The sequence below is a fragment of the Sapajus apella genome, unplaced genomic scaffold (genome assembly GCF_009761245.1).
Source record: "Sapajus apella isolate SASKATOON/1434 unplaced genomic scaffold, GSC_monkey_1.0 scaffold128, whole genome shotgun sequence".
NCBI lineage: Eukaryota > Metazoa > Chordata > Mammalia > Primates > Cebidae > Sapajus > Sapajus apella.
In genome coordinates this window covers 1,844,553-1,860,156 of record NW_022437068.1, presented here as the reverse complement: position 1 = coordinate 1,860,156, position 15,604 = coordinate 1,844,553, and the positions used below count along the sequence as shown (strand labels likewise).

Sequence of the window (15,604 nt, the reverse complement as noted above, 5' to 3'; positions counted from 1 at the left end):
GGCTATGTGACTTCGGGAAAATAATTTAACTTTTTTTTTTTTTTTTAAATAAAAAGACGGGGTTTCACCATGTTGGTCAGGCTAGTCTTGAACTCCCGACCTCATGTGATCCACACGCCTTGGCCTCCAAAGTGCTTGGATTATAGGAATAATTTAACTTTTTGAGCCTCAGTGTCCTCATCTGTATAATGGGTGGAGTAGGTACTGATATCTTCTTCATAGGGTGTCCGTGAGGAACAAATGAAGTATTAAATATAAGTCACCTTGAACAGTGTTGGTGCGTGCTAGCACCCAATAGATATCTTCTATTAACCTTGAGCAAGGTCCGGGTCCTCTCAGGTCTTGAGTGCTTTCTGAATGTGGTCACCTCTGGAAGTTCTGAGGGCATCAGAGAGTGCAAAGGAAAGGTACTTGTGCTGCCTTGCCTCTTGAAGACCACCCCCCACCTCACCTCCAGCACAAGGACTGTGGTACTTCTTAAGCTTCAAAGTCATGGGAGATGGAAGAGGACTGGGTCACTGTGTTTGGGGAGTGCTGATTAAGGGGTTTGTCTCCATCCAGGTCCTGGCCGTGGGGAGCCTGACATTTTGACGAATGAGCTTCAACTCTATGGAGGTAATCAGATGCCCAGTGGCTTTGGAGAAAACAGATGAAGGAAAGGAGGGCTTTGCTGGGCAGAAACAAGGTCATGAGGATGTTTCATGACCTGAAAAGTCCCAGGCAAACACAGGGGATGTGGCGAGTTGGGTGGTTATAACATTGGCAGGTGGGGGTGTGGGTACTTTTCGCCATGAGACTGTCTTGAGGAAATCCTGCATTTCCTTCTGAGCTATAACCTTGACTTATGGGGTGACCGTGAAGATTCACCCACCTTTCTGGGCCTCAGCTCCTCAACCAGCAGAATGGGACATGCTTGGTACACCCTCTCTTGGAATACTGGGCTGTTTCAACATACAAGGAAAAATTAAGGATCCACAATACCCATTTTACAGTATAATTATTTCCAACACCCTGATTACTACAATGAGGAGGCATCAACATGGCACTTTGGTTGGCAGCACTAGGGTGAAATAAAACTTGTAGAATTAACTCTTTTGCCAAAGAACATGACAAATGCACGCTATCAGATAAGAAAGCCTTTATATCTGTGTTTAATCCAGTGTTTCCAAAATCTACATAGTCTCCTAATGCCGGGTAATAACCTAAGTAAAACTGGAAAACACTTACGTATATGCTAAAGAAGAGACTTCATTTGTTGTGTATCAAATACAACCAATGACTGCCTCTGGGTAAGCGGTATTGTGGGTATTTTTAAATTTTTTTAGCGACAGTCTCTCTCTGTTGTTCAGGCTATAGTGCAGTGGCGTGATCATGACTCACTGTAGCCTCAGCCTCCTGGGCTCAGATCATCCTGCCACCTCAATCTCCCAGGTAGCTCAGACTATAGGTGTGTGCCCCCACATCTGGCTAGTTTTTTGTAGTTTTTAACAGAGACAAGGTTTTGCCATGTTGCCCAGGCTGGTCTTGAACTACTGAGCTCAAGTGATCCTCCTACCTTGGCTTCCCAAAGTGCTAGAATTACAGGTGTGAGTCACTGCACCTGGTCCTTCCTTTCTTTCTCCTTCCTTCCTTTTCTTTCTCTCTTTCCTCTCTTTCTTTCTTTTTTGTTAAAAAAAAAAAAAAAAAAACAAGTATAACCTGGTTTAGAAAAGTTGTTCATCACTTAAGTAATTTAAGAAAGTTTCCACTGGGTATAAAATAAGATAAACTGTTAGGTTTATGCATATTGTAAAATATTTTTCTTATTACCTAATTCATATTTGCCATAGGAAATGTAGATACTGTCACTTATTCATGAATGACTTCTTTCCCCCAGACATTGGAGATGCTTAGTAAACTGCACTGCTTGAGTCTCATTCCATGTTGTCCTTGGTGTGTTCTCTGCATCTCCGTATTGGCCCCTCTGGTCCCTTTGCAGATGGTGTTCAGTGTGCTGAGTGCCTATTGTCACATGCTAAGTGCCCCTTGTGGTGTTTGTGTCCTAGGGCTGCCCTGAGGGACAGGAAATGTACAGAAGTTGGGGCCTGATGGTGGGAAGATCATGGAAGTGCCTGTCTGCCCTTGAGGGGAAGAAGATGAGAGGCTAGGAACAAGGTCACCAGGGAACTAGAACAGCCACCAAAAACCACATGGTGAATGGTGTGGGAAGGACACTCAGGACTGGATTAATGCAGAGATGGCAGCTCAGGTCTTTAGGGCTCAACTCACCCTCAGCAGCCCAGACAAGTGGCTCAACAATCAGGCTGGGAGCCATGGATCCAGGTGTGCAAGCCAGCTTGGCTCCCACATGCTCGGAGCCTGGTAGGTCTGGGAGCCACCAAGATGGCATGAGCTTGGAGTTGCCTGTCTAGTCCAGAGTTCTATGGGTAAAAGGCAGCAGCTATCATCACCTGCATCTGGATAGCCTGGAGCAGGTACATGCAAATGGGTGGCCCATGTGGGCACATGCTTTTTATCTGGCTCACAGAATTTTTTTTTTTTTGGCAGAGTGGGGAGATTTGTTTTTTATTTTTTGTGTTTTGAAATGAGGTCTCACTCTGTCACTCAGGCTGGAGTATAATGGGGCCATCTCGGCTTGCTGCAACCTCCACTGCCCGGGCTCAAGTGATTCTCCTGCCTTAGTCTCCTGAGAAGCTGGGACTACCGGCATCTGCCATCATGCACAGCTAATATTTATATTTTTGGTAGAGACAGGGTTTTACCATGTTTCCCAGGCTGGTCTCAAACTCCTGGACTCAAGTGATCTACCCACCTCGGCCTCCTAAAGTGCTGGGATTACAAGCGTGAGCCACTGCACCTGGCCCACACAGAATGCTTTTTTAAAATGATGATTGTGTGGCTGCGCATGGTGGCTCACGCTTGTAATCCCAGCACTTTGGAAGGCCGAGACAGGCAGATCATGAGGTTGGGAGTTCGAGACCAGCCTGGCCAACATGGCAAAACCCTGTCTCTACTAAAAATACAAAAATTAGCTGGGTGTTGTGGCACACATCTGTAATCCCAGCTACTTAGGAGTCTGAGGCAGGAGAATCACTTGAACCAGGGAGGTGGAGGTTACAGTGAGCTGAGATCACACCACTACACTCCAGCCTGGGCAACAGAGTAAGACTGTGTCTCCAATAAATAAATAAGTAAATAAATAAAATTATGATTGTGAGAGTCAGACACAGTGGCTCACACCTGTAATCCCAGCTACTTGGGAGGCTGAGGCAGGAAGATCACTTGAGCACAAGAGTTTGAGACTGCAGTGAGTCATGATTGCACCACTGACTGCAACCTGGGTGACAGGGAGAGAAACCGTCTCTAAATAAATAAATTTTTAAAATAAAATTATGAATGTGAATATATTTCATCAATTCTATACCACATTTTTTTCACATTTGAATATTTCTGAAATCAAGATGCATCTCTTATTTTTATTTTTATTTTTTTATTTATTTAAAAAAGACAGGGTTTCACCATGTTGGTCAGGCTGGTCTTGAACTCCTGACCTCAGGTGATCCACCCACCTTGGCCTCCAAAGTGTTTGGATTACAGGCGTGAGCCACTGCACCTGGCCCAAGATGCATCTTAAAAATCACTGGCAGAGTTAAGCACCATAGCTCACGACTATAATCCCAGCACTTTGGGAGGCCAAGGTGGGCGGATTGCTTGAGCCCAGGAGTTCAAGACCAGGTGGGGCAACATAGCAAGATCCTATTTCTATTAAAAAAAAATCACTGGCAACTTACTTATACCTGGCAGGGATTTTTCTTACATAGTAGCACATAAAATAATGTCATGTGTCACAGCAATGGCATTTTCATTCATGGAATACAAGAGTTGTCAAACTTTATTATACTCAGGAAGTTTATCTGAAAACCTGGCTTTTCAGAGGTAATTGACAGACCTGTAAGAGTGGGCAGGCGTTCCTACTGCAGCTTTCCGGGGCTGGTGGGTGGCGGTTGCCCCTTTAGTTGGAACAGGAACCTTCCAGCCAGCTCCATTCCCCACCTGGCCCACTCCAGATTAAGCGGAAAGTCTCTGAACAGAATCCACCTTCCTTGAAGTATGACTTCTCCCACCCCAGAGATCATGGGTTTATGATCACTGATTTCCTTTCTGTGCAGATGCTCCGGGAGAGGTGGTACCCGCTGGGGAATCAGGTGAGTGTCCAGTTAGGGGAGAGAGGTCTTTGGAGCTCATGTTGAGCCGGGTCTAGGTATCAAGTCTCCCCCAAGAAAGCCAGCTCCTGTTGGGGTACCTGGCTGTGAGCAACAGGAGCCCAAGGTCCACTGAGCGTAGGCTCATCAAGCAGCCTGGGCAAGCTGCGTCATGAAGCAGGGAGCCTGGGGAGCCTGGAAAGGTGTCCCAGCAAGACGCAAGGAGATTACAACCAGTCATCAATAGAGAGAAGGATCCCTTGGGGACTGCAGAATTCCATGGGGATATATTTTTAGGTCACCTATAGCCTTCCCCAGAGTAGAGGTACCTGTTAAGTACCCCAAGCTGGGTTGGGCACTAATGTTGAGTTTCTTGTTTCCAGGACTCCGAAGGAGAGGCTCTGACCCACCAAATGGTAAATATACAAGCCCAAATAGCAGAGCCAGAGCGGGTCTGGATTCCAGATGATGGGTTGGGACCTCGGACAGCCTGAGACGGTGGGTTATTCCCAGCAGGAATGCTGTCACCAGCCAGTGTCACTATGATTCAGAAGGGGGATCTCCAGTGCAGGGGAAATGGAATGGAAGGCAGACTCAGGCCTGAGGAAGGAGGAGGGGGTCAGTGGGCGTTCCATGGACAGCACCCCCATCTTCATGGTTTGGCTTGACGGGTCATGCAGTGAGTGCCCTCTGACCCAGGAAGAAATACCCAGGATATTAATTCTCAATGAAGCAGGGAAGAGGAAATCCCACCTGCCATCCTGCATCAAAGTTAAACACTCATCTCTCTCTTGTTCCTAAGGAGAAGTGGAGGCCTCTCAGTTAAGAAGACTGAATATAAAGAAAGATGGTAAGGAACTTGGTGTTGCATAGCTGCTTTTTCCTGTCTGGCTAGATTTCCAGGGGTGAAATGTGGCTGGTGGCCTAGCACAGCAGTAATCATAGCCCACCTCTGTTGTGTGCCCTGCAGTTCACACATCACTCAGCTCAGAATCACCTCCAGAGGGTGGGACAATCATTCTCATTTTTCAGATATGAAAACTGAGGTTCAGGTTTGGGGAGTGGCCTTATATCTTGTGAGTGGCGTGGCCTGAGCCTGAGGCCTGGTCCTCTGCTCTTTCTCCTATGCACAGTCACTAGGATGGTAAATGTCTTCCAGGCCTTGTGGCCAGGATGGGGAGCTCCAGGTCAGCTGAGCTCCTTTCTGGGAAAGGAGCAGTGAAAGCAGGAAGGACGTCCCTGCTCCAGGCCTGGAATCCATGGGCACTTCCAGGAGGAAGTTGGGCAGGGTGGGGAAGGAAAGACTGGTACTTGACACAGAGACTTTTTGTAATTAAAAAACAGAAAAAAAAGGCGAGGGAGGGGCAAGGCATGGTGGCTCACAGCTGTAATCCCGATACTTTGGGAGGCTGAGATGAGAGGATTACTTGAGGCCAGGAGTTTGAGACCAGCCTGGGCAACATAGAGAGACCTTGTCTCTACTAAAAATTTTAAAACTTAGCTGGGTGTCATGGCATGCACCTGTAGGCCTCCCTACTTGTGAGGCTGAAGCAGGAGAATTGCTTCAGCTTAGGACTTCAAGGCTGCAATGAGCTGTGATCCCACAACTGCACTCCAACCCAGGGTGACAGAGCAAGGCCTTGTCTCCCCTGCCAAAAAAAAGAGAGGGAAAGCAGCAGATGGTGATTCCCCACCCCTGCCTTCACAGATGAGTTTTTCCATTTCGTCCTCCTGTGCTTTGCCATCGGGGCCTTGCTGGTGTGTTATCACTTCTACGCAGGTGAGGGGAGGAACCCTGGGGAATACGCAGGGGGGTGATGTGGGGGGAGGGACAGGGGCATCATGACCTGGAGGCTGACCTTTCCCTCCCTCACTGCCCTTCCAGACTGGTTCATGTCCCTTGGGGTTGGCCTGCTCACCTTCGCCTCCCTGGAAACCGTTGGCATCTACTTCGGACTAGGTAAGCCCCTCCCCAGCATACACACACACACACACACACACACACACACCACACACACACACACACACACCACACACACACACCACACCACACACACACACACACACACACACACCACACACACACACACACACACACACACACACCACACACACACACACACACAGTCTCTTGGAGAGGTGGTGGGTAGAAATATTCATTTTCATACTCATTCAAGTATGGACCAGAGAGTCACAATCTAGACTTTCCAAAAAAATTTTCCGGCTGGGCACAGTGGCTCACACCTGTAATCCCAGCACTTTGGGAGGCCAAGGTGGGTGGATCACAAGGTCAGGAGATTAAGACCATCCTGGCTAACATGGTGAAACCCCGTCTCTACTAAAAGTATAAAATAAATTAGCTGGGCATGGTGGCAGGCACCTGTAGTCCCAGCTACTCGGGCTGAGGCAGGACAATCACTTGAACCCAGGAGGTGGAGGTTGCAGTGAACCGATTGTATCATGCACTCCAGCCTGAACCAGAGTGAGACTACATCTCAAAAAAAAAAAAATGTTTTTTCCTTATGCTTGTTTTCTTCCTGACCACTTTCAAGGTCAATGTGAGGTCACTGGCAAAACCCTGTAGGAAAAATGGACAGCTCCATACAATGCAACAGTAACAGGGGCAAACAGGCTGGGCCCAGGGCACACATCTGTAATCCCAGCTAATCAGGAGATTGGGGCAAGAGGATCGCTTGAGCCCAGGAGTTCATCCAGCCCGAGCAAGATAGTAAGACTCTGCCTGTAAAATAAATATATAAAAGTGGCAAGCAAAATAGAGCTAGCCAGATAGTGAAAACAACTTAGTTAATGGAGTTGGGAACTGAATTTGGCAAGTGAGTTTCCTGCCACTGTTCCTGCTGTTCACTGTTGTTGTTTTTAGTAATAATAACTCCAGTGCCGTTATCTAAGCTTGAGCTGCTGCCTGGAATTCCACCATCAGAGCTTTGTTTGCGTGAGTTAGCCCTTGTCCAGTGGTGGCCAGGTATCCCTTGTGGGGGCACAAACTTAACTCACTTTTTTCTTTGCTTCTGAGCAGTGTACCGTATCCACAGCGTCCTGCAAGGCTTCATCCCCCTCTTCCAGAAGTTCAGGCTGACAGGTAACTTTTAAAGTTTTCCTGTGTTCACTCTTTTTCTCCCTAGCAGGGTCTTCATTTAGAAAGAGGCTTAGCATACAGGAAAAAACACAGCCTGGAGGCAAAGGACCCTGGTTTGAGTCCTACCTCTGCCAATTTACTAGTTCTGTGACTCTGGATGAGCCGTGTAGCCTCAGTTTCCTCCCTCTGGAAAATGGGTGTAATACTTTCCTGCTGCACAAGGGTGCAGTTTTTTTCAATGATGTTTCAGGGTGTTGTGAAGATCAAGTGGGGAATGGATGCAAAGGCCTGAAGTGTGAAACAGTAGAAAAATGAGAGGCGTCTGGTTAGTCTTCATTCTCTTATAGAACTTGGCACTTCCCCAAATGCGATCTTCTCCATGGCTGTACTTGCCTAATAGCAACTGGGAAGGTAGGCTTTAGCAATCTTACACTTGACCAATGGGAAACCGAGACTCAGAGAGGTGGAGTGACTCACCCACAGTCACACAGCTTGAGTGGCTTGGCTGGGTGAAAGCACATTGTCTTTGTTGACTGATAGCTCTGTGCCTACCTTATGCCTCCGAATGGAGGTGCCAAGTGGCTGTGTGGCTGTGCTGGGAAATATCTGTCTCCTTTAATCCATGTAATGAAGAAAAATAAAAGTAGCTGCTATGACTGCGGGTCACTGAGACCCACGGCTTCGGGGTGATTACATCATGCCAGCTGTGAGGGGTACTTGGGCATCTGAGGTGATGGTAGGGATGAAGCCTGACTGCTTTCAGAATCCCATCCCATCCTGTGGCCTTTGCCTTCCAGGATTCAGGAAGACTGACTGAGGCCACTGCCAGGTGGGCAGCAGAGGCAGGCCCCAGTGTGACCACCAATGTGACCCCTGAGCCCACAAGCACAGAGCAGCATTCTGAGAGATGTGCAGGAGGCCAAGCCAGACCAATAAAGAGAACACCTTTCCTTCCATGAAGTCTGAATGGTGGCACCAGCGCTGGCAGGGGCATCATTGGGCAGTACTGCTGTGCAACCCAGCTGCCAGGATGGAAGGCAGAGGGTGGGTGTGGGGCCTGAGCCTTCACAGTACCTGGACCAGCAGGAAGATTCTGGAAGGTCACTGGAGGAGACCCTGGGCTCTGCAAGCTGTGATCAATCTGTTTGGGCTTTTTTTTTTTTTTTTTTTTTTTTTTTTGAGACGGAGTCACCAGGCTGGGATGCAGTGGCATGATATGCGATCTCGGCTCACTGCAACCTCTGCCTCCTGGGTTCAGGCAATTCTCCTGCCTCAGCCTCCTGAGTAGCTGGGATTACAGGCACACACCACCATGCCCAGCTAATTTTTTGTATTTTTAGTAGAGACAGGGTTTCACCATGTTGACTAGAATGGTCTCGATCTCTTGACCTCGTGATCCACCCGCCTCGGCCTCCCAAAGTGCTGGGATTACAGGCATTAGCCACCGCACCCAGCCCTGGGCTCATGGTTTTTCTGAAATCCCAGACTATACAGGTGTGCTCTCAGGTGCTACAGAGCCATCCGGGAGAGACGAATAGTCCACTGCCCGGAGGCAGGGAGCCACCAGGCTGGGGCCCCCTGGTGAACCTGATGCAGGTAAGATGCTGGGGACTAAAACCATTGTTTTTTTTTGCTCCCAACAAAAAGGCAGGAAAATGATCATCATAAACAAAATGGCAGCCACGCATGGGGGCTCACACCTGTTATCCTAGCACTTTGGAAGGCTCAGGCAAAGGGTCACTTGAAGCTAAGAGTTCAAGACCAGCCTGGGCAACATAGTGAGACCCCCCCACCAATCTTTACAATTTTTTTTTAATGACCAGATGTGGTGGCACATACCTGTACATACCTGTAGTTCCAGCTACTCAAGAGGCTGAGGCAGGAGGACTGCTTGAGCCCAGGAGTTCAGGGCTGCAGTGAGGTATGATCAAGCCACTGCACTCCAGCCTGGGTGACAGAGCAAGACCCTTTCTCTCTAAAATAAATTTTTTTAAACAAGGGCCAGATGTGGTGGCTCACACCTGTAATCCCAGCACTTTGGGAGGCTGAGGTGGGCGGATCACCTGAGGTCAGGAGTTCAAGAACAGCCTGACCAACATGGAGAACCCTCATCTCTACTAAAAATACAAAATAGCTAGGTGTGGTGGTGCATGCCTATAATCCCAGCTACCCTGGGGGCTGAGGCAGGAGAATTGCTTGAACCTGGGAGGCGGAGGTTGCAGTGAGCCAAGATTGCACCATTGCAGGCCAGCCTGGGCAACCGGAGTGAAACTCCATCTCAAACCAAAAAAATTGACAAATAAAAATTGTATATACTTATAGTGTACATGTTTTGAAACATGTGGAATGGCTAAATCAAGCTAATTAACATATGTATCACCTCACATACCTTTTTTATGATGTACTGTATACTTGCAATGTATTATATACTTGCAAGTGTAAAAACCCACTTGCTTTTATTGTTTTGCAAGTATACAATATATCGTTATTAACTATGGTCACCATGCTATATGATAGATCTCCTGAACTTGGACTGAGTTCTTAATGGTCACAGCCATGCTGTCCTCAAAACTCAGAAAGGTAATTTCTGAGGCTTTGATTTCAAGTTCTTGTATGTAACCTACTTTAAAGGGAGCCCAGAGTACACAGATCAAATATTTGTAATGAACTTGCTGACTTGAGAACAATGTGGTTAGCCTCATTTTATGGGAATGATGGGTACCTGTGGCCAGCTCTGCCACTGCCTGGCTGTAACTTTTTTTTTTTTTTAAAGAGTTTTCCTGTTTTGCCCAGGATGGAGTGAAGTGGTGAGATCCTGGCTCACTGCAACCTCCACCTCCCATGTTCAAGTGATTCTCCTGCCTCAGCCTCCTAAGTAGCTGGAACTATAGGTGCCCACCACTATGCCCGGCTAATTTTTGTATTTTCAGTAGAGACGGGTTTTCACTATGTTGACCAGGCTGGTCTCAAACTCCTAACCTCAGGTGATCCACCCGCCTCGGCCTCCCAAAGTGCTAGTATTAGAGGCTTGAGCCATTGCACCCAGCACTGGCTGTGATTTTGGTCAAGTCCTCCCCTCTCCCAGGCTCAATGTCCTCATCTGTACAATGGGGAGCATAACAGTGCCCACCTCACAGTGTTATGTTGAGAATTGCATGAGATAATAAAGTCTTTTTTTTTTTTTTTTTTTTTTTTTTGAGAGGGAGTTTCGCTCTTGTTGCCCAGGCTGGAGTGCAATGGCGCGATCTCGGCTCACCGCAACCTCCGCCTCCTGGGTTCAGGCAATTCTCCTGCCTCAGCCTCCTGAGTAGCTGGGATTACAGGCACGCGCCACCATGCCCAGCTGATTTTTTGTATTTTTAGTAGAGACGGGGTTTCACTATGTTGACCAGGATGGTCTCGATCTCTTGACCTCGTGATCCACCCGCCTCGGCCTCCCAAAGTGCTGGGATTACAGGCGTGAGCCACCGCGCCCGGCCGAGATAATAAAGTCTTATGCACAGACTCTGGCACATAGGTGATGCTCAGTCAATGGGCATTATTACATCGGACAGGAGCATAAATCAGATCCCCTTAGGGTCAGGCAGGCAGAGTCAGCAAGATGTAGAAAAATGGGGGCTGGGTGCAGTGGCTCACACCTGTAATCCCAGCACTTTGGAAGGCCAAGGTGGTGGATTGCTTGAGCTCAGGAGCTTGAGACCAGCCTGGGCAACGTGGCAAAACCTTATCTCTACCAAAAATACAAAAATTATCCAGGTATGGTGGCATGTACCCGTGAACATGTGAACTAGTTGCCTGGGAGGCTGGAGTGGGAGGACTGCTGGAGCCCAGGAAGTCAAGGCTTCAGTGAATCATGATCATGCCACTGCACTCCAGCCTGGGTGACAGAATGAGACCCTATATCAAAAAAATAAAAATGAGGCCAGGTGTGGTGGCTCACGCCTGTAATCCAAGCACTTTGGAGGCCAAGGTGGGCGGATCACCTGAGGTCAGGAGTTCAAGACCAGCCTGACCAACATGGTGAAACCCCATCTTTATTAAAATATATATATATATATATATATACACATAAATGAAAAAAGTGGGGAGCAGGGAGAGGGGAACAGAAGAGTGAATGCCTGACCAAAGTGGGCAGCTGCTGTCTAGCAATTCCAGATGAGAACACAGCTGAGTGGGATCAGTCAGCCAAGAGAACAAAAACCACACCAGGTGTTTTAACAGAGAGAAGTTAGTAGAGGAGACGTGTTAATGAGGTGCAGAAGAACTGGAAAAGCAGAAAGGAACTGTGGTATCACAAAGCGTAGCTGAGGGAGCTGCCTAGGACTGGAGGGAAAAAGGAAAGGTTGACGCTATTAGAAGTGAAAAGATTGGCCAGGCATGGTGGCTCACTCCTGTAATCCCATCACTTTTGGATGCCGAGGTGGTCGGATCACGAGGTCAGGAGATCAAGACCATCCGGGCCAACATGGTGAAACCCCATGTCTACTAAAAATACAAAAAAAATTAGCTGGGCATAGTGGCGCACGCCTGTAGTCCCAGCTACTTGGGAGGCTGAGGCAGGAGAATTGCTTGAACCCAGGAGGCAGAGATTGCTGTGAGCCAAGAGCCAAGATCGTGCCACTGCACTACAGCCTGGGTAACAGTGCAAGACTCTGTCTCAAAACACACACACACACATACACACACACACACACACACACACACACACACACACACACACGAAGTGAGAAGATTGAGAGCATATCCTCCAGAGCTGGGACACAGACCTCTGGGGGAAGGGCACTGCTCAGCTGGGATGGGTCTCTGAGGGGCCTGAAGAGGCTGGTTCTGCAAGTATAAGACCAATGGGGTCAGATCTCTAATTTCTTAGCAGAAGCCCCAAATCTAGGGGCAACCGTTTTTTTTTTTTTTTTTTCATTTCAACTTCTGCTATGGAAAACAGTATAGGGACTCCTCAAAGAGCTAAAAATAGACTTACCATATGATCCAGCAGCTCTACTTCTGCACATATGCCCACAAGGGACTTGAAGGGATAACTGTACACCCATTTCCACAGCAGCATTATTTCCAGTAGCCAAATAGGGGAAGCTCAAGTGTCCTTCAGTGGGTGAGTGAATAAACAAAGCATGGTGTATCATCAGCTTTTAAAAAAGGAAATTGGCCGGGCGCGGTGGCTCACGCCTATAAACCCAGCACTTTGGGAGGCCGAGACGGGTGGATCACGAGGTCAAGAGATCTAGATCATCCTGGTCAACATGGTGAAACCCCATCTCTACTAAAAATAAAATTAGCTGGGCATGGTGGCGCACACCTATAGTCCCAGCGACTCGGGAGGCTGAGGCAGGAGAATTGCCTGAACTTAGGAGACGGAGGTTGCGGTGAGCTGAGATCTCGCCATTGCACTCCAGCCTGGGTAACAAGAGTGAAACTCCATCTCAAAAAAAAAAAAAAAAGGAAATTATGGCCAGGTGTGGTGGCTCACGCCTGTAATCCCAACATTGGGTGGCCAAGGCGGGCAGATCACCTGAGGTCAGGAATTCAAGACCAGCCTGACCAATATGATGAAACCCCATCTCTACTAAAAATACAAAAATTAGCCATGTGTGGTGGCATGTGCCTGTAATCCCAGCTACTAGGGAGGCTGAGACAGGAGAATCGCTTGAACCTGGGAGACAGAGGTTGCAGTGAGCTGAGATCATGCCATTGCACTCCAGCCTGGGCAACAAGAGCAAGACTCCATCTCAAAAAAATAAAATAAAATAAAATTTACAGTGGTAAATTTGAGCCTGGGAGGCAGAGGTTGCACCTCTGCAATTGATTCCCAGCTCATTCCCAGTGGAGCAGGCAGGGGTCTGGTTACACCTCAGGCATCAAGTACATCAAGTACATCTCTGGAGCCCCAGTCCAACATGTGGGCTAAAAATAAAGCATTGAATCCTGAGCCCAGGAAGGCAGTGTAGGAAAGAGGAGGGGTGAAGAGGAGGTGATGTGCTTCGGTCTCTGGCTGCCCTGGATGCTGTGTGCTGGATTTCTGCTCTGATCACAGTAGAGGGAGGGCAAGAGTAAGGATTTCAAAACCATACAAATCAGCTTGAGCCAGGAAGAAAGGAGAGAAGTTCAAGAGGACTGTGGCAGTTATTTATCCTGTTCCCCCCACATAGCCCCTGGAATCTTCTGTCTACTCCGAAGGATCTGGGCCTGTACCAAGATGGAGCAAAGGGATGCTGCTGACTAAACCTAGGAAGCTGAGGGAAGGACTTAGCATTGGTCAGGCATGGTGGCACACACCTGAAATCCCAGCGCTTTGGGAAGCCAAAGCGGGTGGATCACCTGAGTTCAGGAATTCGAGACCAGCCTGGTCAACGTGGCAAAACTCCATCCCTACTAAAAATACAAATATTAGTCAGGCATGGTGGCAGGCCCCTACAACTCCACCTACTTGGGAGGCTGAGCCTGGAGAATCACTTGAACCTGGGGGAGAGAGGTGCAGTGAGCTGAGATTGTGCCGCTTCACTCCAGCCTGAGTGAAAGAATGCAACTCCATCTCAAAAAAAAACAAAACACTGGAGCTGGGGGATGTAGGGAAGTGCTGTCCAGGCAGAGGGCACAGCATGGGCAAGGGCGGGGAGGAATAAAGGAGGACAGCAGGTCTCAGGGCAACAAGTGCACAGTGTAGTTGAGGCACTCAGGAGTGAGTAGGGCCAAGTACAGTGGGCAGCAGAGCACAGAGGTAAATTGCTCTCTTGCCCCAGCAGGACCTTGATCGCTGAGATAAAGAGCTGAGACATTAGCCTAAGGACAATAAGGACAACAGAGAGCCTTGGAAGGAGTTTGAGCAGAAAAATGGCATAGTGAGACCAGGCGCGGTGGCTCAGGCCTGTAATCCCAGCACTTTGGGAGGCTGAAGCAGGCGGATCACGCGGTCAAGATATCGAGACCATCCTGGCTAACATGGTGAAACCCCATCTCTACTAAAAATGCAAAAATTAGCTGGGCATTGTGGCAGGCACCTATAGTCCCAGCTACTCTGGAGGCTGAGGCAGGAGAATCGCTTGAACCCGGGAGGTGGAGTTTGCAGTGAGCCGAGACCACACCACTGCACTCCAGCCGGGAGAGAAGGTGGACCTATTCTCAAAAAAAAAAAAAAAAAAGCATAGTGAGACTGTGTAGAGAGCCAGGGTAGCCTCCCCACTCGGAATCAGCAGCAAGGCTGCTGTGAACTTTGGGTGAACTTCAGAGAAGCAAAACCGTAACGGGAATGTGTATGTCTCGGAGAAGTGCAGTCGGACCTGGCGAAAGATAACCAGCTCTCACTGACCTTGCTGCAAGATAGTTGTTAGCTGAGGTATGTTAACTGAAGTATGAGAATTATAACCACAGGCTGTTCTGGGTAACTGCACCCTCCCTCTGCTGTGTGTTTTGTGAACATATAAAATAAAATACTCTGAGTCAGGATGGGACCAAAGAGACTGACACTATCAGCTTTTTGGACTGCCTGGCCCAGCTTTATCTATATCTGTCTGTATGTCTTTCTTTACCCCCCGCTGTTCCCTCTTAGGTCTTTAAACCCTGTGCAGCACGGGACACAGCACACACCAGAGGCCTGTACTTAAGAAAGATCACTGGCCGGGTGCGGTGGCTCAAGCCTGTAATCCCAGCACTTTGGGAGGCCGAGGCGGGTGGCTCACGAGGTCAAGAGATCAAGACCATCCTGGTCAACATGGTGAAACCCCGTCTCTACTAAAACTACAAAAAATTAGCTGGGCATGGTGGCGCGTGCCTGTAATCCCAGCAACTCAGGAGGCTGAGGCAGGAGAATTGCCTGAACCCAGGAGGCGGAGGTTGCGGTGAGCCGAGATCGCACCATTGTACTCCAGCCTGGGTAACAAGAGCGAAACTCCGTCTCAAAAAACAAACAAAAAAAAAAAGAAAGATCACCGAACTCCTCTTGTAGCCCTGTGGGGGCTGTGGAGGGATGAGAAGGAGCCTCACAGGCCTCCAACGCTAGGGATCCTAACTGACCAAGTGCTGCTGTGCTCTGTTTGCAGCAAGGCCACAGTTCCCTTGAGATGCTCCCGGCTGATGACGTTGCCATGAGCTGGGTGCTAAGGCAGGCCTATTCCTAGAAAATATGAGATATATCTGAGCTGACTTTGGCTTAAGGACTCCCCAACACCCTGCCAAACCCTCCTTGGACTGCATGGCCAACTAGGACCCCTTTATCCAACCCTCCTTCCCTCTGTTCCTCACCTGGGGCTGGACTTACATCCCAACCTTCACAGTTCTCTCCCCTTTTCCCCACTAC

The 15,604-nt window shown here is 48.6% G+C and overlaps 1 protein-coding gene across 5 annotated transcripts in view; it reads left to right on the top strand.

The window, feature by feature from the left end:
• The window catches only part of TMEM40 (transmembrane protein 40), a 35,237-nt gene extending 26,982 nt beyond the window's left edge, over positions 1-8,255 (top strand). For 3 of the 5 annotated variants that reach the window (XM_032262288.1, XM_032262291.1, XM_032262290.1), the window contains 8 exons: positions 562-615; positions 4,170-4,205; positions 4,586-4,618; positions 5,005-5,052; positions 5,911-5,982; positions 6,088-6,162; positions 7,240-7,302; positions 8,097-8,255. In XM_032262288.1, the coding sequence (XP_032118179.1) occupies positions 562-615; positions 4,170-4,205; positions 4,586-4,618; positions 5,005-5,052; positions 5,911-5,982; positions 6,088-6,162; positions 7,240-7,302; positions 8,097-8,116 (401 nt within the window). In that variant the 3' untranslated portion in view covers positions 8,117-8,255. The remainder of the gene's footprint in view (positions 1-561; positions 616-4,169; positions 4,206-4,585; positions 4,619-5,004; positions 5,053-5,910; positions 5,983-6,087; positions 6,163-7,239; positions 7,303-8,096) is intronic. The other 2 variants (XM_032262287.1, XM_032262289.1) reach the window with 2 other exon arrangements.
• The last annotated feature ends 7,349 nt before the right edge of the window (positions 8,256-15,604 follow it).